Source organism: Danio rerio, chromosome 20 (genome assembly GCF_049306965.1).
Source record: "Danio rerio strain Tuebingen ecotype United States chromosome 20, GRCz12tu, whole genome shotgun sequence".
Taxonomy (NCBI): Eukaryota; Metazoa; Chordata; class Actinopteri; order Cypriniformes; family Danionidae; genus Danio; species Danio rerio.
In genome coordinates, this window is record NC_133195.1 from 14,330,001 (window position 1) to 14,354,989 (window position 24,989).

General features: G+C 35.0%; 1 protein-coding gene and 1 long non-coding RNA gene across 3 annotated transcripts in view; one reads left to right on the forward strand and one right to left on the reverse strand.

The window, feature by feature from the left end:
* The window catches only part of ints7 (integrator complex subunit 7), a 122,736-nt gene that overhangs the window by 76,070 nt on the left and 21,677 nt on the right, over nucleotides 1–24,989 (reverse strand). For both annotated transcript variants that reach the window (XM_021468353.2, NM_173267.1), the window contains exons 7-12: nucleotides 14,764–14,886; nucleotides 14,544–14,661; nucleotides 14,321–14,455; nucleotides 14,056–14,153; nucleotides 6,898–7,137; nucleotides 6,666–6,803 (exon numbers count right to left, since the gene is read on the reverse strand). In XM_021468353.2, coding sequence (XP_021324028.1) covers nucleotides 6,666–6,803; nucleotides 6,898–7,137; nucleotides 14,056–14,153; nucleotides 14,321–14,455; nucleotides 14,544–14,661; nucleotides 14,764–14,886 — 852 coding nt within the window. The remainder of the gene's footprint in view (nucleotides 1–6,665; nucleotides 6,804–6,897; nucleotides 7,138–14,055; nucleotides 14,154–14,320; nucleotides 14,456–14,543; nucleotides 14,662–14,763; nucleotides 14,887–24,989) is intronic.
* Nucleotides 18,323–20,286, forward strand: LOC137488723 (uncharacterized). The gene is made up of 4 exons (XR_011007901.2): nucleotides 18,323–18,451; nucleotides 19,136–19,193; nucleotides 19,309–19,368; nucleotides 19,483–20,286. It is a non-coding gene; the product is annotated as an uncharacterized lncRNA (long non-coding RNA).

Here is a 24,989-nt window from a genome sequence, read left to right on the forward strand (position 1 = left end):
TTTTTTCCTGTCATTTCTCTTCAGCAAATTATATTTTTTAAAGCTGCTTGATTCTTTTAAAACCGAAAGCAGAGCCCGTCAATTGGTGTTTTTTCATAAGACACTCCTTTATGAATGTTTTATTTTATGATTTAAGTCTTTAATTGGATTTTTATTAGTTTTATTTTATTCAAAGCAGCACCTAAATGGGAATTTATCCTCAAAACGTGGCATGAGAGCGATGCATGTCATGTGTCGCATAATTGACAGTAAATAATATTTGACTAGATATTCTTCAAGACACTTCTATACAGCTTAAAGTGACATTTAAAGGCTTAACTAGGTTAATTAGGTTAACTAGGCAGGTTATGGTAATTAGGCAAGTTATTGTATAACAATGATTTGTTCTGTAGACAGTCAGAAAAACAATTAGCTTAAGTGACTAATAAATTTGACCTGAAAAATTTTTTTTTTATAAAAAATTAAAAACTGCTTTAATTCTAGCCAAAATAAAACAAATAAGACTTTGTTCAGAGAAAAAAATATTATCAGACAAACTATCAACATTTTCTTGCTCTGTTAAACAGTATTTAGGAAATATTTTAAAAAGAAAAAAACAACAAAGGGGGCTAATAATTCTGACTTAAACTGTGTATATATATATATATATATATATATATATATATATATATATATATATATATATATATATATATATATATATATTTACAGTAATTTTTAAATGGTTTTAAGGAAAATTATTCAGTTCATGAAGGCTACATTTATTAAATGTAAAAAAAAAAATTTAATTGTTAAATATTTATCAAATTTTTAAATAACTGCTTTGTTATTGTATGTAGTTTCAAATAAAATTATTACTCCAGACATTATTGCTTTTATTTTTTTATTACCATTAATAAATATAATAATAAATAATATTAGTGATTTCTGAAGGATCATGTGACTGGAGTAATGAAGCTGAAATTTCATCTTTAAAATCACTGGAATACATGTATAAATTAAATGATAAACTACTTTTGAACAGTTATTTTATAGTGCTACATTTCACAATTTGTATTTATGATGAAATAATTGCAGCCTTGGTAAACAGAAGAAGCTTATTTTACTATTTAACAATCATACTTACCCCAAACTTTTGACCAGTTGTGTATATAATATTTTATAAGCAAAAAAGTGTGCACTTTAATTTTAACAACCCACAGACATTGTCACCAAATATAAAGCAGAGGTCGGACCTTCTTGTACAGAGCCTCATTTCAGTTGTCAGTTTTTGTGAAAATCGATCTATCTATTGAATCTATTAAAGAAACGTTGACTAGAATTCTGCATTTAAGGCTGAAATTTAGAGAGACAGCAGATGAACCGAGACTGCATCAGATCATGAAGCAGATCAATGTTGATCTTTCTTTCGAGCCGTCAGTGCGGAAATGAACAAAACAACTGGTATAAGATTACGCAACATGATATAAGATTAAAATATGGAAAAAAAATTATCAGATAGTAATTTCGGTCAATTTTTCTAACGGATAAACCGAGATCAGGCTGAAAAAACAGCTCTCAGTAAAATTTCAGCATGCTTTCACTTTCGCATTTACTGGCAAGAACGACATCTCGCCCTGCTCATCATTCTCTCTTCATATAGCAGTATATATGGCTATTACACAATCATAATACACTGTGATATAGCCTGGGTCATTAGTTTGTTGCATTGTTTTGTTTTCTCACTACAATCGATCCGCTCAATAGGGCAGAGACGTCTCATTCAGGTGATCTTGGACCGTTTGATTTGGCGCGGATGCGAGCGCAACTGCTGGACATATGCTAAATAAACCGCGCTAATGGGGGAAACGAGACAGATTCCGAAACAAACGTCTATGTGTGAAAGCACCATAAGATTGTATTTGCACACAATTGACAGACAATCACAGAATGCAGCACGCAGCTCTGGTTCCAAAGAGCTCTGTTTCACTTATTAGCACCGTTGTAGTGAATGAAACTTAAGCAAAGAGAGAGCTTTCCGCTCTTCTTCCTTAATTCAGTGGGAATAGTCAGCCAAGAAGAAAACTGGGCAGACAGCAGGTAAACAGAGTGAATAGCCGGAGTGATCGGGTGGGAAGAACACCGAGAAGGAGCAGGACTGAATAGACCTGCTGTATGTCCGCATCCTTATGCCGAGTTCAGACTGCATGATTTTCAAAGTAGTCGTGTCACAGATGTTTTCACACTGCATGACTATCTGGGCTAGCATTTCGTCGCTGCTTTGTTTACACTGCAACATGGTTCGGCGACATGGACATTCACATTGCATGACTTTACTATAGGGAGATTCGCCGACAACTTCGTCCAAACTACGTCTCACAGCCAAAAACATGTAGTATATCTTTTGTTATTAACTACATAATGAGAAAGAAGCCTTAAATGGGGTAGAACATGTACATGTTTGCTCACCTGGGTTTAAAGGGAATTAGCCATTTCTCCTCAACGTTGATAATAAACTAATTTCTTTCTGTATGAAATATCAAACAGACACGGTTGCTCCAGAGTCCTTTCAAACCTCCACTAGTTTTTCCTCCATTTCGTGGGTCCAAATAAACCGAAAAAGAGCGTTTTTAACTTCTCCCCCAGCCTCCCGCTGGCCTGCAGCAGGTATACACACACGCACACACAAGTGAAAGCTGCTCTCTCATTGGCTGTAGGTGATCGCTGATGTTATTTTCAGTCAAAACTCAATTCACACGGCATGATTTGAATCGCCGACAGCTCCAGATATTTAGCACGCTAAATATCTCACAGGCATCGGCGACTCATCGGCGATTTTCTCAGATCGCGTCTTTGATCGTTCATACTGTGTGATTGTCACTCACGTGCACGAGCAGCGATTTGCCTGTGATTTCAGGCATTTGTCGGCAATTTCTCAAAACCTGTCGGCGAGCCAAAATCAGGGCTAAAATCACGCAGTCTGAACTAGGCATTATGGAATGCTTCTGGGTCCTCGATCAGACCTCGATCCGCCTGTTAGCGACCATTGTTCTAGGCTTTGCAACAAAAACAAAAAATGGCATTCGTTGTGTTTTTGTTTCTGTCTGAGTTTATATAGAGTGTCTGCTGAAACACTGACAGCAATGTGCTGTGATTTGACCTCACCTACGCGTTTGCGCTGTAGCTTCTTCACTTACCAACTGAAACACACAGAAACTCCACACGCACACACAACAAGCGAGGAAATGTTATGTCAACACCAGATTTACATACTAATAATCAGGGCTTTACATTAACACCCGCCAAATGCGGGTAGATTTCAGCTTTGGCGGGTTAGACAGGTTAGACAGCCACTTTGGCTGGTTGAAAATTATTTTTAAATTGTGGTTTGCTTAAAAGCAGCGTTCAACTATAAGAATGACCCAATATGCGTGCAAATGTGATCTTAGAATGGAGAAACAGCACGACTAACAAAAAAATTGCATTCGCGTGAGCAGAAAAAAGCAGATGAATACCAAATGAGGGGATGATCACAGCTGATGTGATGCGCGCGACTGTTAAAGCGTGTGCACGCTCCTGTTTTCTTCCTTGAAGCACGCGTGCCTGGAACGCAACTGTTATCGGATCTCTTTCAAATAGTCAGGCAAAAAAGTAATGCTAATGCACACACAGTCTTGCTGCTTTCAAGAGCTCCAAATAAGTCTTTTTGTAAGCAGCACCGGTTGCTTTCACTTTGAACAGATTATTAATTGACCTTAACCATGTGATCATACTTTCATTATCACACAGTATGTTTTTCACCTGCTTTCTTTTACTTACGGTTATTTTTGTTAATATGGTTTAATTATAATTTTTTACAACAACATTTGCTTTATTATGAGATTAACTCTCTATTTATGTGTAGTTTACTGGTGATCTGAGAGACCTTTAGCGAGGACAGATTACTGTGCATATTTTTGATACATGACAATAATTATTTTTAACAGTCAATTGTTTTTCTTTGTTTTTTTAAAAGAAATGTTTTGTTAAATAAAAAGTATAGTATGAAGCTATATTTAGCTTGTTTGACACATTTAAAATTTGTGGCTAAGAAATAATTTGTGTTTGGTGTGGTCAGAGATGAATTAGGTAAGTCCTTAATTTTGAGTTCTGAAAACTCATGTGAAATGAAAACTAATTGCAGCATAACACTATTAAACCATGACCCATTTGCTCATACACGACACACAAAACGTGAAATGAATGAGGAGGCATGCGGACATAACACAAAATCTAAATTAAGCAATTTTAGCATGTCAAAGTCATATTTATGCATATAAAAATATTTTCACAACAACAAAATTGTGGCTAGTGAAAATGCAGAGTGGTAGTAGCTTTCCAACGTTACTAGCCACTATGCATTTTCAGTAGCCACAATTTTGTGGCCAGTGATCAAAAAAGTTAATGTAAAGCCCTGCTAATAATATATATATATGTATGTATATATATATATATATATATATATATATATATATATATATATATATATATATATATATATATATATTAGAGATGCACCGATGTATCGAACAACAATCGGTATCGATCGATAGAAGCACTCCCCGCTCCGCTGATTCTATCCGTACACAGCGGTCACTGGCATTCCCCGCCCGCCGTGTAAACAAAGGGGCGGGGATGCCGGTGACGTCACCACGCACCCTGCCCCTTTGTTAGACGCTGTGACGGGCGGGAAGTGCTTAGGAGGGAACTCGCGCCGGCCAGAACCAAGGTAAGCTGTTCCCGCCCCTGCCTGCCACTTAGCTACCTATCTGCAGCCTGCCACCTACCTAGCTACAGCCTGCATCTTATATATATTATAGGTGGATACAGACTGGCACAGACTGATGTGACTGGAGTGGGGTGGGGGTGTTTTATTTATACATATATACGCCTTTTTTTAGGTGAGGGAATGGAAGTTTTGAGTGTGTGAGAAGTGTGTGAGAAGTTATTCTCCACCTTGAACTTCAATAAGTCAAAGTACAGGTCTAGACTTAATGATGATCATCTTCAAGCCATACTGAGGGTCTCAACTGCTTCCGCTCTAAAGCCAAATGTGGTTCAGATTTGTGAGAAGAAGCGCTGTCAAGTCTCTGGCAGGAAGGAGTAGGCAAAAGATGCCATGTTCAGAAGAACGGTTCATAATCTTCACTCAATGTTCTATTAATGTTCAGGACACTTCATGTTCAGAAAAAATAATTAAAACTGTTAATAATGACATTTGAGGACTTTTTTTTGTGAAATCCCTTATGCGGCCCAGCCTCACCCAGACTTTGCCTCCTGCGGCCCCCAGGTAAATTGAAATTGAGACCCCTGTTCTAAACTGTTATTAATGGCAGAAATTTACACATAGATTAAGGTAGATCTGAACTGTGATTTCCAATAATAAAAACCCAATGTCAAAAATTTCGGCTATAATAAAAGCAGTTATTATTTTTTTAAAAACCATTTTAAGGACAAACTTATTAGCCCTTTTAAGCTAATTTTGTTTCGACCGTCTACAGAACAAACCATCATTATACAATAACTTGCCTAATTAACCTAGTTAAGCCTTTAAATGTCACTTTAGGCTGTATAAAAGTGTCTTGTCTAGTAAAATTCTAAAATCTAGTAAAATATTATTTACTATCATCATGGCAAAGATAAAATAAATCAGTTATTAGAAATGAGTTATTAAAACCTTGATGTTTACAAATATGTTGAAAAAATATTCTCTCTGTTAAACAGAAATTAGGGAGAAAAAAAAATCAACTGTATGTATGTATGCACACACACACACACACACACACACACACACACACACGTATACATATATACATTATACATATATACATTTATATATATATATATATATATATATATATATATATATATATATATATATATATATATATATATATATATATACATATATATACATATATACATTATGTATATGTATACATTATGTATTATGTATATGTATATATATATATTTCAGCATATATAAGTACATTAAATTCATATTTTCTATAGAATTATGTACAATATAATATTTATGCACAGACATTAGTTTAGTCAGTACTGAAGTCAAATCTTGGGCTTATTTAAAAAATAAAATAAAAAAATAAAGAAACATTCCAAAAATTGGTAGAACAAATTTATGTTAGAAAATATGTAAAATAAAACATGTAAAAAATAAATAAAAAAATCTACAGAAACAAAATAACATTTTCTTGAAATTTTGTAATTTTTAACATTTTTTGCAATATTTCACATGCATTTAATTGTATTACCTTTCAATTTCTAAAAATGTTTGGTGACTAAAATATTATTTGCTGGTTCTGGGCTGCCCACTAAATGCCACTCTTTGAGTGCCTTACAATTGTGTCGTGTTGCCAGTGATGAGTGCATGATAAAAGGATTCCTCTTTGGTTCCATCAGGAGAAGTTTGCGTTTTTGGCTGCCTGATTAACCCTCCATCCAGCATCAGAATTTTTGTTTGTTTAAAAGATTATTTATTTTGAATTTGATGCTTTATTACACTTTAATTTTTTTAATTATTTTATTAATGGCATGGTTTTTGTTTATGTTTTAGGCTATCTATAACCAGTCATTATCAGGATTTGTTTCTAATATCACCCAGTCCAACCCCTTCTATTTCAGCTTACCATGCGGGACGCTTGTCTGGCAATTTGGTACACGGTCCAGCCATTGGCCACATTCTCCAACTGTTGTCTGATCACAGCCTTCACCTCAGCTGAGAGAGACGCCTGACTGGCCACAAATAACACAGTTGCCAAAGACACCTAAAAAAGAAAACAAAACAAATTACTCTCAACTAATTGAACAAAATGAGATCTTAAAAATCTTCAGTTAGACAGAATTGTGAAATATTCCCACCAGAAGCTCCTGCTGTTTCTCTGAAGTCCTGTGACTTGCCACCCTGAAGAGCTCCAGCAGGTCTCCCAGCATTCCCTCTACCAGCACTGGCTGTTGTGTGGCAATAGCAGCCAGAGCCTGACACATGAGCACCCGAGCAGGGTCACATGCGCAATGCAGCTGCCTAAGCAGGAGCTCCACTGAGCTCTGACTGAGATGAGGACAAGTCTTCAACATCTGCACCAGAGACGTGAGCGCCGTCTGACCAAACAAACAACTCAAAGAATTAATACAGCTGCTGCAAGTGATTGACAGTACAACAGAATCAAAACAAAGAGTTCAACAAATAAGCGCCCCCTCTTTTTAGTAGCCTTAACTACTATGTAACTACAATGCATTTAAAGTTTTTAAAATGTATCGCAGAACACTTCTGGTGCTCTTGAGGTGGGATACCGTTAGGGTTAGGGTTTGGTGGTATTGGTATGTTTAAGGGTTGGTTAAGTTGTAAAGCAGTGGTTCCCAACTTTTTATAACTCACGGCCACCTTAAACATTCATACTAGAGCTGTGCAGGAGAGATTTTTTTTACCTATTTGGGTTTGGTCCCAACTCCGTGCAATGTTTGTGTAAAAATGCACATTTACACATGACGTTGATTGTAACTATATGTCGGAAACCATGACATGAGCACCACACTCGACCGAACAAAACTCTTTCACTATGGGAGAAATAGGCGTCTGCATGTAACGATTCATTACTTGCTGATTCCCAAGTGAACAAGTGTTAATGCGTTATTGCTTTGAGTAAGTTAAATACCAATATTTTTAAGTTTTAAAATTTATGTTTTTACATAGGCCAATATTTATTTCGTAGGACTGCCATGGATAATTTTGAGCTATCTTTTAAGCAATTTTTTATCAATATAAGAATTATCTTACTGTACTTGTCAAATCTTGGATCGGGTCCCTAGTTCAGACAAGCAGTCAAAACCAACTGAGAACTAGAGCACTGGACCCTTTGACATATATTCAGCAAATAAATTAAATATTAAGTTAGCAGGTTGGTATTAAACCAACCGAATACTGAACGCAAAGTAACAATTTATAATTTATTACTCCTCACTTAAACATTATAATAGTCATATTACATTAAATTATGACTAGACATTTTTACATATATTAAAATTTTTATTTCTATTAATAACAGCTCGTGGCCACCCTGCAATACTGTCACAACCCTCAGGGGGGCCATGGCCCAAAGGTTGAAAACCACTAGTGTATGGGATGGTCAACAGTAGCTACATTTCCATCCAACTATTTTTATGCTCATTTCGGATATGCACATAAAAAATGGTTGATGGAAACGCCAAGATGCGACTTTTGAATCGATAAGAAAAGATGTGCATAAACTACGATAGAAACACTTTTATCAAACAAATTCCAGTATGCGCATTAAAAAGGTCATGTGATTTTGTTATAAGAGATCATGTAATGATAAAAATGTGTGCAAATGGACCAACCTGCAGGCTGAGAACATTGCAAAACATCTGAAATGTTGATTTGGTCATTCTAAAACAGCCTCACCATTTCAGTTTTAGTGTTATATTGTTAATGATCTCCAGAATCAAGAGTGTCTGTGCTCCATGTCCCACATATCAAGTGCCACCGCGCATCACTGCGTGTCAGGATTGCTTTCTGAGGTGTAAGTCATTTATTAGATCAAGAAAAGATTGATGCAGCTTCTCCTACTGATAAAAAAAAAATATTTTTACTGCTCATATTTAGTGCCAGTTAATCAGGAAGTGACAATTTTGTTTACTTTGACATGGCTTTATTTCCATGTCTTTTATGCGTTATTCCAATTTTGTGCATAAAGTTAATTAGCATTTTTAGATAGAAACATAGCTAGTGTTATTAATTACAGAAATGAATTAGAGATGTGATTACATGCAGGTATTTAATTAAATCATAGGTCCAATGTAAAAACCTGTATTTGCACAATAAGTACATTGTAACAAATTATTAATTTCAATGTAAGTAAATATTAGCTAAGACTACCAAAGTTAAAGTGGGAGCAAATAAGTGCAAAAAACTTGCAACTAATCACATCAGAAGGAAATGGCTAACACACAATAAATCACTTGTAATTACAGTTTTCTTTTGACAATAAAATTTAACTGAAAAACACTACGGGCCCTATCATACACCAGGCGCAATAGGCACAAGGCAAAACGCAATTGTTGTTTGCTAGTTTTAGCTCGGTGCAAGAATCATTTTGACGCTTTGCACCATGCAGTTTAAATAGCAAATGCATTTGGGGTCAGATGTGCGCCCATAGGCGTTGTTTTAATGTGTTTTTCTATGTGTTGTTCTCTCTCTCTCTGACAAAATAAATCAAAGTGATGCATACAATAATAAAAGAAAAGGCATAAAAGAAAAGTAAGGAACTCAATGCAGCCTAATGTAATCGTCTGCAGTCACATATCGACACCTGTCCATCGTCAACAAGGGTTCCCTGTAACCCTGACCAATTATAGAGTCTCACTGTTATTTGTGGGTCATTTGCATCGCGCTAATTGCATTGTATTTCCATTCCCTCACATAATAAACATTACATATATTTTTATATGATGTAAAACTAGCCAAAACAAATGACAACAACACAGTGTTGCTTTTTTTAACAACAGCACAGCAGATAACTGTAAATCTAATTATTATTATTATTATTTCTTACTATTTATTACTGATTGAATTATTTTCTTATTAATTTAAAATTTTTTATATTGTTTATCTTATTTTTTGCTAAAAAAATCCAATCCACTCAAATCTCTTTATTTTTATTTTTTAACATAAAGATGAACAAAGAAACAAATTATAAATTAATAATTAATAATATAATTAATTACTTGTGGAAAAACCTGATGTGGCCCTCAGGTAAATTGAGTTTGATCTAAACTATAAACTGTTCTCCAGAGATGGGGGACTCAAGTCATATGACTTGACTCGAGTCAGACTTAAGTCACAAAATTTAGGACTTGAGATTTGCTTGACAAATATCCAAAAAGAGGCTCGACTTGACTTGGACTTGGCTGTCATGACTTGATACTTGACATGGACTTGAGTTAAATGACTCGAAATAACTAGTTTTTGTTAAATACACAATCGTTTGTTATATATTATGCATTTAAAAACAAAACAAAACTGAAAGTTTTAGGTCACACATGCGTAGTATTAACTTTATCTGGACTGGATTATTTGGTTCCGAAGAACCCCTTTAAATGATTGATTAGATTCATTTAAACAATTAATTTGCTATTTGGCCATCAGATAATGCGGTGATGAAAAATGGAAGGCGCTCTGCCAAAGATAGCCTATTTTACAGGTTTAAAAATTACAAACAAGACGGCTAATCAAAGTTTGTACTATTTAGTCTGACTCAGTGCTTGCCACACATACTATAGCCTACTTTTACTTGGGCAAGTATATTTAGTTACAGTTTTTTTCTACAGTTATTATCATTCTTGTAAACTGTTTTGCATCCGACTAATTTAACCAAATATCCGCAATCAATGTAGTGGGAAATCCTCTCTTGTTACTCGTTTCGTTCTGTGCGCCCGTGAACTGTCAGCATCCCCGCACTGCAGACACACAAGACATTCGCGAGAGAAACATTTAACAACTAATTCTTGAGTCTAAACGACTCAAAAAACTTACTGTATAATCGGAGAGGACAAAATGACTGGTATTATCTTCCTGCAAAATATACCTACACCATCAGTAATCAATGCATTTGCCTTCTTAAAATAATCTACACGTTTAAATCTTGTAAATATGATTATGTTATAATACAAGATATTCTGTTTTATTCTTTTTTCTAAAATTTATTTCTCATTTACTGTATAGTTTATTAATTTGATGATGTCATTAGTCTAATACATAGGCTATTTTATATACATATCTAAAATGCTTTTGCATTCAAGTTTGCTTTGAACTTGAAAGAGAGAGAAGTAGATTTGACCTGTCAGCAGTGCACATTGCTCCTGAATAAGTTTTTTTTTTACTTTAACCCATTAAAAGTAAACAGTGTATAACATTGTCAAAATAAATTAAATTAATGTAACAAAAAAAATAATAATGGAATATGTTTTGTTTGTCGCATATAAGAAGCACTTGTAGTATTGTATTCGTATGCTAATGTTTAACATTTACATTTTTTACATGTTAGGGGTTAAGTTTAAATAAAAAAGATTGCATTGAAACAATGTGCTAAATGCTATATTCCAGTTTTTTTAAAAACTTTTTATATATATATATATATATATATATATATATATATATATATATATGAGCAATATCACACGAGTAGCAATGCGATATGGCTGTATATCGGCACTGGTGGAAGGCGTTTATACAACAGTTTAACGACATAATTGTGTATATAAAAACAAAATCAAACATGGAGTCTCAAAAACCCTTTTGTATGAGGAACTACTTTCTTCTGCATTGGATTCAAATCATAAGCTGACAGTTAAACAGCTGTTAAAACAGTTAAAAGCATCTTTTAAACTTTAGATCTGTAGTGTCAGCTTTTTGCTGGCTGTATGTGTGCGGAGTAATACACAAAGGGTAAAGAGGCTGTAGTAGTTCTGATATTGCAGAATATCGCACGGCTTTCAGCCAATCAGATTTGAGAACCAGACAGAACTGTTGTATTAAAAATATATATATATATATATATATATATACACACACACACACACACACACACACACACACACACACACACACACACACACACACACACACACACACACACACACACACACACACACACACACACACACACACACACACACACACACACACACACACACACACACACACACACACACACACACACACACACACACACACAGTATAGCCTTGATTAACACACTGTATACTTTTGATTGGTACTTACTAGGGATGTTCGGAGCAGCCGGTATTTGTATTTGTATTTGTTGAGGGGGGAAAAGTATTTGTATTTGTATTCGAGTAAAATTCAAAATGGCGCAAAAATATATATTTTTTCTATTACACTTCTAATTTACGTTGTAGTGAAAGTATTGTTTTTGAAAAGAAAATAACATAGAAGCCATTATCTCATCCATGGTTAAACCAACAACTAATAAAATACCATTGTGAATATTATGAACCCCACCACCACCGTTCTTGACACTGAATAGACAGAATAAAAACAAATAATACTTCAAAAAACTGTTCTTCTTCTGAAAGGACTTCTTTCCAATGGAAAGAATTCCAAAAACTAAAATTAGCTAAATAAATCTAAATAAAACCCTGCTTGGGAGATCTGGCAGAACAAAAGTATTCTATATCATACTAAAAGATACAGCCCTGCTATTGTCATCTGCCTGCCACAAAACAGACACAAAGTTTTTTTTTTACTTTTTTATGTTTAAAACTGACTTGCTGGGGCAGAATGTGGCTGTGTTGATGGTTTGGGGCTTGTGGAGGATTTAGCAGAACATAGCTGTGCTGATTGAGGGGATTGATGCTTGTGGGGGTTCACAGACAGTATCAGGAGAGGATGCTTTTAGTGCATGTGATAATACATTACATAGAAGGTTGCGCGGTGGCACAGTGAGTAGCACTGTCGCCTCACAGCAAGAAGGTTGCTGGTTCAAGCCCTGACTGGGTTCTCCCCATGTTGGCGTGGGTTTCCTCCTGGTGCTCCGGTTTCCCCCACAGTCCAAACACATGCAATACAGGTGAATTGGGTAAGCTAAATTGTCCCTATTGTATGTGTGTGAAAGAGAGTGTATGGATGTTTCCCAGTTCTGGGTAGCAGCTGGAAGGGCAGCCACTGCGTAAAACATATGCTGGATAAATTGGTGGTTCATTCCACCGTGGCAACCCCAGATTGATAAAGGAATTTAGCCGAAAAGAAAATGAATGATTATGCATAGAAGATGTTGACAGATGTTTAATATCTCTGCCTCTGCTGATTTCACTTTTGCACACATTATACAGTATCACTTTGTTTTATCTGCAGCAGCACTGTCTGTAAAATGCTTCCACAAAGAACATGAAGTTTTATTTTTTTTTACTGGTGGAGGACCAAGAAATGGCTCAGCAGCACTCTCACTCTTTTTCATGGTGCCAAAATGTATTTGAGGAGTTTCAAGTTAATAAAAAGTGACGGGAAGCTATGCTAAGGTTAACTAGCCTATAGCATATATCTTGCTGTCTGCAAAAGAGTAATTTAGACGTACCATATAACTCCCATAAGTGCATACTATTCGACATAACTGCAAAAGCATCGTTTTAACCTTTATAAACGAACGTTAACGTTACTCTGTCAACAGTCTATTGTCTAAATTACCGCGCTAACAGAGCTAACGTTGCGTAAACAGAGAGCACCCGATTGCAAACTTCAAAAATGCAGCGTAATGGAAAATCCCGAACAAACTCCGCTACAAGTTTATAAACTGGATCTGGAACCCAATTAAGGTACAAAAATAGGCCACACTTTACAATAAGGTTCATTAGTTAATGTTACTTAATGCATTTACTAACATGAACAAACAATGAACAATCCATTTACTACTGTATTTGTTCATGTTAGTTAACGTTAATTAATAAAAATACAGTTGTTCAATATGAGTTCATGTTAACTCATGGTGCATTAACTAATGTTAACAAGCATGAGTTTGGATGTTAATAATGCATTAGTAAATGTTCAATTATGATTAATAAATGCTGTACATGCGTTGTTCATGATTACTTCATGTTAGTAAATGCATTAACGAATGAACCCTATTGTAAAGTGTTACCCAAAAATCTATTTAACAAAAATAGTGATGCAGAGAAGTATTTTTTTCGCTCAGCTGAGCCTTCTCTGTCTGCTGCTGTGGAGTATCTTGTGCCAGAGAGCTTTTACCTCCGCCCCGCCCTCCGACTGAGCGTCTCTCTCTCTCTCTCTCTCTCTCTCTCTCTCTCTCACTCACTCTGGCATGCACTGTGGTCTCATGAGGAAGCGCTGCTTTTTGATATGATGCTTTTCTTGCTCCCGAATACAAATAATTTTTCAAGTATTTGTTCGAAATAAGTATTCGTAAAAACACGCTATTCGTGCCTTTCAGAATACCGTATTCGGGTTCGGCTCCACCCTTCGTACTTACTTTTAGTGTGGCCTGGGCAGTCTTACTGTCATCTTGACTGCAGAGCAGAATGAGAGACTCCATCCCCATCACTGTTTCCTGTTCCAGCTGAATGACCTCTGACAAAATATTCAATCGAAAAACATGAAAATTAAAAATAAAGATACTAAATAAAGTTATTTCTCGTCTAAATGTCCATTATATTTTAAATAGAGCGTACTCAAGTCAATACAACCAAAGTGTATTAATTTTTAACAATTTATTTACAATTGAACTATGAACCAACCTTTCTCAGGGCAGAAAGCAGCAATGCTAGTCAACACTGTGATTCCATGTGCTGCAACTGCCAGGTCACTGTGATAACAGCACTCCTGTGCCAGCTTTACCAGGTCAGTGTGGTGAGGTGCAGGAGATGAATCACCTGCATCATCATATAGACAAATCAAAATTTAAACATATCAAACCACACCAACTACAATCCTTAAGCCATTAACTTATCTGTCCTGTACCTGCATTAGGGCTGAAGTACTGTTTAATAGCGATGGTGCCAGACAATGTGGAGAGGACAGACAGCATTCCCAGCTTCAGGCTGTTATATGGGGTGTGGAGTGCACACTCGCACAGCACCTACGAACACACATCATGGAGATGATGTATATATATATATATATATATATATATATACAAATTTACTTTAGTAAGAAATGAAATGATCTGTGACTCTCTCACCTGTATGTTTTTCCTGGTCCACAAATGAGGAGCCTTTTTGGCCAGGAGCTTGAGATCCTGAATGGAGAGTCTTTTTACAGCTTTTCTGGGGTCTTCCTTCAAGTACTGCAGAAGAAGACAAATCTGCGAGAGAGAGAGAGAGAGAGAGAGAGAGAGAGAGAGAGAGAGAGAGAGAGAGAGAGAGAGAGAGAGAGAGAGCGAGAGAGAGAGCGAGAGAGAGAGAGAGAGAGAGAGAGAGAGAGAGAGAGAGAGAGAGAGAGAGAGAGAGAGAGAGAGAGAGAGAGAGAGAGAGATTTTTTTTATTTTTAAAATCTTTTAATAAAAAAAACAATTATTATTATTTACATCACTTTACAAGAAGGAGAGCGATAATCATAATTTACATCAACTCCCTTATGAATACAATTTTTTCATCATCATCAACTGAACATAAAGCATTACAACACCACTGAATTTTAAAAACCTCAATTGTTAGCATCAATCTATGGAAGTTAAAATCAATAAGAATTCTTGCTTTAACCATGTTTTTAAAAACAAGAACAACATCTTGTCCTGACTATCTCTTATTTCTTCGAGTGATGTAGATTGCATATTTAGCTTGTCCTACAATGAAATTAATAACATGACATTTTAACTTTTGTTTTGGACTATACAAAAACCCAAGAATGAAATCTTGCTCAGTAAAACAAATATTAAAATAATCAATAAAGACACCTTTTAACAATTCAAAAAAAGGATCAAGTCGATTACAGTCCATAAAACAATGAAATATAGTCTCTCGTTTTAAACAGAAAGGACACTTATCACTTACATTGGGGTTTAAAATGGATACAAAGGCATTCACTGCAACGGCTCCATGTAAGATTCGCAATTGTAAGTCACCAATCTTTTTTATTAATGGTGGTTTGTATATTGCTCTTCAAGCAGGTTTAATTTCATTATTAATCTTTTACTTCTTTCTCCATACTGTTTCAGTTTTTACACTTAAATTTTTTTTGATGAATGACTTTAACAATGCATTTATACTGATTTTTTCCCTCTACTGTGCAAAAATCAATATACATATTGGTTCCCAAATTAAACAGAGGGTTATGATAACAAGACTCATCCACAGCAGGTAAAAGTTCAATTTCTGGGAAAAGATCTTTACTGTCAGGGATTAAAGTCCCTGCCTCATATTCTTTTAAAAGTGTATTTTCTTCATCTGTTAGAACCATATTCAATTTATCCAGATACTTCTTTACAAATCGTAACGATTGCACCCCTAAAAGGTCAGCAACTTGTTTGCATCTTTGCAAATCATATCCTGATTTATTTATTATATCTTTTCACTTGAAAATCCTTTTAGACCATAATAAATGTGTTAATCCAAGAAAATCATCTTCAGAAGCATCGAACCGAGCTCCAAAAATAAGTGGCTCTTCCAACAACCAATAAATAGAAGTTGCTGGTTCCATCCATCTGTTTAAACATAGCCCAAAATTTAAACAAACTTTGATAAAAAGCAGGAATACCAGTAAAATTCAAACATTTGTAGTCCATTAAAAACAATGTTAAGTCCATTTCCATGTTACCTACTTCCCAAAATGCTTAGTGTCAGAGGTCTCCACGCGACCGAATAAGGTCCCGTTAAAATTTTTCTGTACAAACTGAAGACGGAAGGTGGCTTTTCTGCTTGCAAGATTTACTAGTCCTTGACCTCCTTCCTCTTTAGGGAAAAAGAAAATGCTTTGAGGAATCCAATGATAATTGTCCCAAAAAAAGTTCACCCTTTCTCTTTGAATGTTTATGAGGACTTCATTTGGAAAATCCACACAAGCAATTTTATGCCAGAATGAAGATGCCACAAGATTATTAATAACAAGCACACACCCACTATAGGACATTTGAGGGAGTAACCATTTCCACTTTTCTAACCTACCTTTTACTTTTTCGTATAACCCTTCCCAATTTTTCCTGACAAAACACTCATTTCCTAGATAGACACCAAAATACTTTAGCCCTCCTCTTTTCCAAATCAGTCCTCCAAGTAGATCAGGAGGACATGTACTCTAAATCCCACTAATATTGCTTCACTTTTCCCCCAATTTTCTTTAGCAGAAGAAATATATTTGAACTCATTAACAATTCTTTTCAACTCATTGACATCATCTTTTCCATTTACAAAAACTATTACATCAGCTGCATAAGCAGAAAGGTGTACAGAATTGTTACAAGAAGGGAAAATAAACCTTTTAACTTATCACGTAACTTTTGAAGTAAAGGTTCAATAGCCAGTGAATACAACATGCCAAACATTGCACAGCCTTGCCTGACTCCTCTCTGAACTCTAATCGGAGCACTCAAACCAATATTAATCTTAAGAACACTTTCAATGTTACAGTACATAGTCTTAATCATGGATATAAACAAAGGACTTATCCCAAAAGCTTCTAAAGTGTTCCATAAAAACAAATGTTCAACTCTGTATCAAAAGCTGTATCAAAAACTCTGTATCATCAATGTATCAAAAGCTTTCTCTTGGTCAAGAGAAATTAAGCCACAATCAATTCCTTAAAGCTTTGAAGAGTCTAAAATGTCTCTGATTAAGGCAATATTATCTAAGATGGACCTGTTAGGGATGCAATAAGACTGATCAGAATGAATTAATTGTCTTAAAACTTTACTTAGTCTTAAAGCTAATACTTTGGATACAATTTTGTACTCTGAACGTAAAAGTGAAACTGGGCGCCAATTGCTGATGTACTGAAGGTCACCTTTCTTAGGCAACAGTGTAATTACTGCTCTTCTACAGCTTAGAGGTAACTGTCCTCTTTTTTAGACTGTCATTAATGACTGCTAGTAATTCCTATCCTATTGTGGGCCATAGTGTTTTATAAAACTCAACAGTTAACCCATCAATTCCTGCAGATTTGCCATTTTCCATTGTCATCATAGCAGTATAAAGCTCTTGTAATGACAAAGTCTGTTGCAGTTCTTTGTTTGAACCCTCATCCACCTTTGGTAGCCCTTCTAGAAAATTCTCAGCATCTGCACCCCCTTCCACAAGTTCAGATTTATAAAGGTCAGAATAAAAATCCACAGCACATCTTCTAATGTCAGCAGGTTTAATGAATTCTTGTCCTGTGGCTGATCGTAAAGAGTGAATAATTTTACTCTGACCTTTTTTCAACTCCAAATTAAAAAAAAAAATTTAGAAGGAGCATCCATTAGGTTAATAGACTGAATGCGAGAACGAACCAAAGCTCCTTGTGACTTAATTCCTAACAGGTCAACCAACATTTCTTTTTTCTTCTTTAGTTCATTAATATGCACTCAAAAAATGAATTATGGCATTAGTTGGTCCAAAGAATGTAACGATGTTTAAATTAAACAATTCGCTTATGTTTGTGTATTAAAAATAAAAGTGTTGTGTTGGAAAAAATTAGAAAAAGTAAGTTTTCACATTTAAACAGCTCGCTTAATTAACATGAATGAAAGGGAGTTGTGTTGCTTCTGCAGTACTGCATTTTGGTCAATAGGTGGAGTAATATCTGCACATGCGCAATTTCAAAACAACACAGGAAGTAAGAAGATTCAAACCACAACGATCACTCTCAGCTCGGCGCCATATTATGGGAATCAAAAAATGAAGATTACAGTACAAATTGAGAACGTGCACAAAGCTTTCCCCAATGTGGACACACAGGTGAGATTTTTTTTTTTACTTTTTATGTATTTATACTGAGGCTGTGACAACATTTGAATCATAAATGTACTCTCTTGTAATACTATGTTGTGTTTGTGTATAGTATTGCTATGAAATTGCCATGTTCCCTGTGTCTTTTCCACATTATAGACAGATAAATGTATAGTTTGTTTTGCATTCCTGTGAAATTTTATACTTGGTATAAATTAACTCCCTCAAAATAAAGTTGCAAACGTTGGTAGTAAGGAATAGTCATGTTAGAATAACTTAGTCTAAGCTTTTCACTCATCATAGCACACGTGCTGCTAATGATGTGACAATAAAAGTGATTTGATTTTTTATTTGATTTGATAGTCTTTATTTTAAATGAGTGTCAAGCAGTTTGTCGAGTTTGAATGCCAGTTTTGATAACTTACATAAAATTTATTAAAATGTGGTGTTGGCACATTGTTATTTATTATCTAATTGTATTATTCAAGCCTGTTAACTTAAAAAAAAATCAGCAAAAAAGCATATGTGACACTTAAATAGTATGACATCTAGCATGATGACATATTTAATGTAAGCTTATTTGTTTGGTCATGTAAAACGTTTAAATTTTTAAGTTTAGTAGTTTGCTATTTATATTATTATATTTTATTATTACAAATCTTTGCTCTCTCACATCTATTTTCTCCCTCACAGGTTTACAGCTCAACCTCTAAAGTCCCATATCTGGCTGAGGAGACTGTGGATCATCCAGGTACTATGCCTTTAGATGCCTATACACACATTAAAATGATGTACAGTAAAAATTACTTGTAATTTTAACTACTAATTACTTAGTAAATTACTAATTGTCATTTCATGTCATTTAGAACATCACCAGTGGAAAAAAGGTGTGAATGCATCCTCAAAGCCCCTAAGTGAGGGACATGGTAAGCTATTTTATTTTATTTTTTTAAACATTTTGTATTTTCCTCTTAAACCAATTCCTCCTTTCACCTTTGATCTGTTGGAAAATGTTTTATGTTTTTACCTGACTTTTTTAGGATGCTGGGCATGATGTGCAACACCACCTTATGAATCTACAGTAGTTACATTAACATTTAGCAAACTCTTTTGTCTAAAGTGACTTACAATTGAGGACACATTCAGCAAATCAACAAAAAGAGGCAATACACCCAAGATGTGCTAATTATACAAAAAAAATTAAGAATTTAAGAATGCTTCTATATGTGGTTTGTCAAGCCCACACACCTGTGTGAAGCAGACTTCATGCACAATGTTTTGTTTTTTGTTTTTTAGATATAGGGAGTAGTTGTAAGAAAGTGTCTGGTGCAAATGTGCATAAATGGTGCAAGTGTCAGAGAGGTGAATGTGTGTAGCTATTGCACGTTCTGTGATGGTTGGTCTAATTTATGGTGTAGTGTTGATCGTGTTACTTTGCTTTAAAATGTTAATCTTTCTTTGAACAACTGAAGTGTTATCTGCTTTTTCAGTGTAAAGAAGGTACAGTATAGTTTACAAAAGAAGACTTAATTTTTCTAAGTATATTTTTGATAAATCATTTGAAGGCAGAATATTTTTTTTGAATGTATTTTGTAATATATGAAAAGTATTATTTTGCAAAGTGTATTTTATGATGTTTTTGTAAGCATATTTTTAAAATCATTTATTGTTTTCAATTTGCTTCATACTTGTATTACTATTATTTTAATAGTATTAATATTTTAACTTATTGTAATAAATGAAGATACAGATAAAGACAGTATTTGGATTTTGATAATCATTTTATTGCTGGAAAATGTGTAAAACTGTAAAAATGCTATTGAATAAACTCAATGAAACGGAAACTGTTTTTTTTTTATTTGGTTAAACATAACAATATCAATTTTACAATAATTGAACTTAAATAACTACATTGATTAAAGCTAAATTATAAATGTTACGTTGATTGAACTAAACAACATTACATTACCTTTATGTAACTAACTTAAGTTCACTAAAATTAATATTTTTTCTTAAAGGTAACTTAACTCGGTTACGTGGAACCAGTGGACAAAAAAAAGTTAATTAATGCCAACATATCATTTTTTTTGAGTGTGATTTGTATAATTTTTCTTAGATATTATTTCTTGTAAGGCAATAATTTCTTTTTCTAAAACTTTCATTGATTGAGCTATATCTCGAGTAACATTCAAAGTGTACTTTTGACAAAAATCTTTTATAAGAACCTTACCACAATCCCACCATTGCTGTTAAGAATCATAGCACTGTTTTTGTTGTTTAAAGGTTTCCCAAAAATACTTAAACCAACCACAAAATTTGTATCATTTAGCAATGAATTATTAAAAACCCAATATGCACTTTTACACTTAACATTCTTAATAAAAATACCACACAGCACTAGACTATGATCAGAAAGTCCAACTGGAATAATTTTACAAAATTTAAAATTGTTCCTCTGAAATTGATTACTGTAAATTCTATCTAGTCGAGCCATTGAGATATAGTGTTCAATCCTATGAGCCCAAGTATATTGTCTGATATTTGGATTCATACTTCTCCATATATCACACAAATCATGAGCTTCAATAAGTTGTATTAGTGTTTTCTGAGAAGCAGTATGTGGTTCTATATGGTTCCTATCTAGCTTATCATTGACAGTACAATTAAAATCTCCACCTATAAATAATAACTCTTCTGAGTTTAAACTTTTCAATATAATATCAACTTTTTAAAAAAATTGAACTCTTTCGTGTCCTTTGTTAGGTGTATACAAATTCAACAGCACCATGGTTACATTTTCAAACCTTACTCTAATTTTTAAAAACAGTCCACAAATTATTTCTTCCACTTCACATGATACAAGTAGAAAAGCTTTTGAAAACAGCACAGCCACCTTTCCACTAGTAGATGATTTATGACTTAAAACTATTTGTTAATCCCATTCTTTTTTCAAATCGGTCTCATTTTTAGGATCACTATGTGTTTCCTGCAGGAACACAATGTCAATTTGCTTTTGTCAAATAAATTCATATAACATCATCCTTTTATGACTATCTCTGGCACCATTTAGATTTAAAGTTCCAATTTTTAAATTTGTCATATTGACTTTAAATATTAAAGCAAAAAAATTATATAAAAAAATAAATAACAAAAATTGCCAGAAAAGCCCTGTTTTTTTGCTGAATTTTATATGTCATCCTCTTCAGCCATTTTTTTCTTCAGTTTGTTTACAAACTTTCAAAGACGGAAAACCATTAGATCTTCAAAGGCTCTTTCTTTCGTTAGATGTTTTACATCATGGATGAATTGTTTTCGATCAGGAAAATAGTCTTCAACTTCCACTCCTTTCATTCCTTTTGTTTCTTGCAAAAACTTGAGAATGTCCTCAGCTCTATACAACCAACTCAAGTTTTCATTTTGAGAATTAGAAGACAGATTAGAAACCTGAGACCAGTGGAATCTCTATCACTGTCAGAACCTGCATTATCTCCATTACCATCATCATTTTTTCTGACTTGCTTAAAAGCTTTGCCACAACTTTTTTTCTTTCTTTTATTGGCACTTTAAAGACAGATTCTTCTTTCTCAAAGTCAACAATATCGTCAACAACATCCATGTCATCAGCATCTGTAACAATTATGTTTTCAGAGTTATCCGACAGATTATCAGACAACAGAGGAGTATCATTTTTACGAGTCTTAGTTGCAACTTTTGCATAAGACTCAGCCATTGAAGCTGTCACTTCACTCGGCTCTCCTTCCGCTATTCTGGGAACCGCGCTCGCGCTTTCCGCATCACACGCGATGTCCACCGGGAGTTGAACGGAATCTGCGGGATCCAAGTTTGTACTCGTACCGGCGGCATAATCTCTTTTATCAGGGCATTCGCGTACAAAATGCCCGATTTTTGAGCATTGGAGACACATAATTGCAGTATCAGTGCAAACACTGTGTAATTGAACCCGTCAATTTTAAACCTGAAGACTGAATTGATCTCATCTATGCCACTTTTGAGCACCATGAACACTTGTCTCCTGATTGAGATTAAGTGTTTAACTAATGGTGACTTGCACCCTAGGGGGATTTTTTTAATCGGTGAAACCAGTTTTCCATAGCGTGATAATTCCTGCACAAGTATTTCATCTTTAATAAAAGGTGGTACGTTTGAAAGTATAACCTTTTTAGACAGACTACTCAAGGGTAGAACAGGCACAAGTGATCCATTCAGTACTACGCCACTTTGTACAGCCGTGTTTGCTTTTTCAATGGAACTCAGAAACAAAACAACTGCACTGTTCATTCGCGATGCTGAAATAATATTTTATTATGTCCCACGATTTCACCCACCGCTAAACAACACTCATGGTGTTTTGATTCATCATGTCTCCCAGCACAATGCTGGTTGCTGGCGAGAATACCACCAAACGCGCAAACAGCTAAGCAATTCAACGCGCACACAAAAATAAATAAACATACAAAAAAGAATGGAATAGACAGAAAGAGTTTTTAGCACACAAGCCGTAAACACACTCACCCTCACCACGCACCTCCCAGCATGCACTCTGACAGACAGAGAGAGAGAGAGAGAGAGAGAGAGAGAGAGAGAGAGAGAGAGAGAGAGAGAGAGAGAGAGAGAGAGAGAGAGAGAGAGAGAGAGACCTTTGAAGTTCTTTTAATTGCAAAAACAATTATACATTCCTAACAGTACACCATTCAGATAAAAAAAGTAATGTACAATTGGAAACAATAAAAAAAAGAAAAATACAAAAAGAAAAACTGCAACAACATACCTAAAAAAGTCAAAAGTTTACACACACAATCACATTATCACTCTCTCCTCTTTAAAACATCATATTAAACCCTTCTTCACTGGGTTGACATAGTATGTTTTCAAAACCCCACAAAGACGTGCACAGGTGTTGTAGTGGTGTCCTATTTCTCAGGGAAACATTTTAAAGCCATTCCTCTTCAAATTCTGTTTCAAGGGCCAAGGGAAATGGGTAGTGGTACAATTATATAATTGGGACTGGGTCTTGAGAGGGAGAGAGGGAGAGGGAGAGGGAGAGAGAGGGAAAGGGAGGGAGAGAGAGGGAGAGGGAGAGAGAGAGAGAGAGTACAATAAAGTACAACAAATAAAAAAGTTAGCGTGCTTCAACCAGATTAAACCTGGTTATGAACTGGCCCCGTATCTGACCAACATTAAGAGCCCCGGTCAGAGAAAGCTGATGAGCCGGTACCGTCTGAGTGGACACAGTCTGAGTGTGGAGACGGGCCGACACAAGCGCAGCTGGAGGAGCCCAGAGCTCAGACTGTGTCCACACTGCCCTGCTGGAGTTGTGGAGGATGAGCTGCATTTCCTCACTCAATGCAGCAAATATCAGAGCATCAGAGAAGCTTACTTCACACAAATGTCTCTGATTCTACCACAATTCCAGCACGCCACAAATACGGAGAAACTCCATTATATTTTGGGAGAAAATGAAAAGTGTCTCCACCTAGCAGCACAGTACGTGTCCTCATGCCACCATATGAGAGAAAAAGGCTGAACCCCCTCATCCCTTATTAAAGCTCTCTGTCCTTACCATTTATTATTATATACTTTTGTTAATCTTTTTTTTTATTAACTTGTTTATTGTGACAACATATATGTATAATATAACGATATGTATATGTGTTTGTTTATTATTACTTATATTTCTTTTATCTATATGAATGTTCTGTATTTTGTTATTGCTTTGGCAACATTGTGATTTGTTTTACAGTCATGCCAATAAAGCTCTTTGAATTTGAATTTGAGAGAGAGAGAGAGAGAGAGAGAGAGAGAGAGAGAGAGAGAGAGAGAGAGAGAGAGAGAGAGAGAGAGAGAGAGAGAGAAGAGAGAGAGAGAGAGAGAGAGAGAGAGAGAGAGAGAGAGAGAGAGAGAGAGAGAGAGAGAGAGAGAGAGAGAGAGAGTGAGTTGTTATCCGGCCCTAAACAAAACCCCACAGTTAACAAATTATTTATCATTAAAACAATTAAAAGAGAAGCACATTCTTTCTAAATACCGCCTCTGTGATCATGACTTAGAAATAGAAAAAGGCAGACATAAAATATCCTGGACTCCTAAAGAACAGAGATTATGTAAACAGTGTGACACAAACTAAATAGAGGAACACACTTGAAAGTGTATGAAACACACTTCCTTCTGTTTTGCCCCAAATACACCACGACTAGAGAAAATTTTTTCCCCCAATTTGAAACATTGATCAATTGATTTTTTTTTATTTAAATGACTCAGAAAAACTTTACAATGTACTTGGAGAGGACAAATTGACATCTAGACCAGCTGCAAAATATGTATACACCCTACACACCATAAGAAATGGTTAATGTAAATTCATGTATCTTATTTAAATAATGTCAATAAAGCAACTTGAACTTGAGAGAGAGAGAGAGAGAGAGAGAGAGAGAGAGAGAGAGAGAGAGAGAGAGAGAGAGAGAGAGAAAGAGGAAAAGTTGATGAAAATTAAACAAGAAAAACATTTTAACATTGCATTTAACGTTGCTTT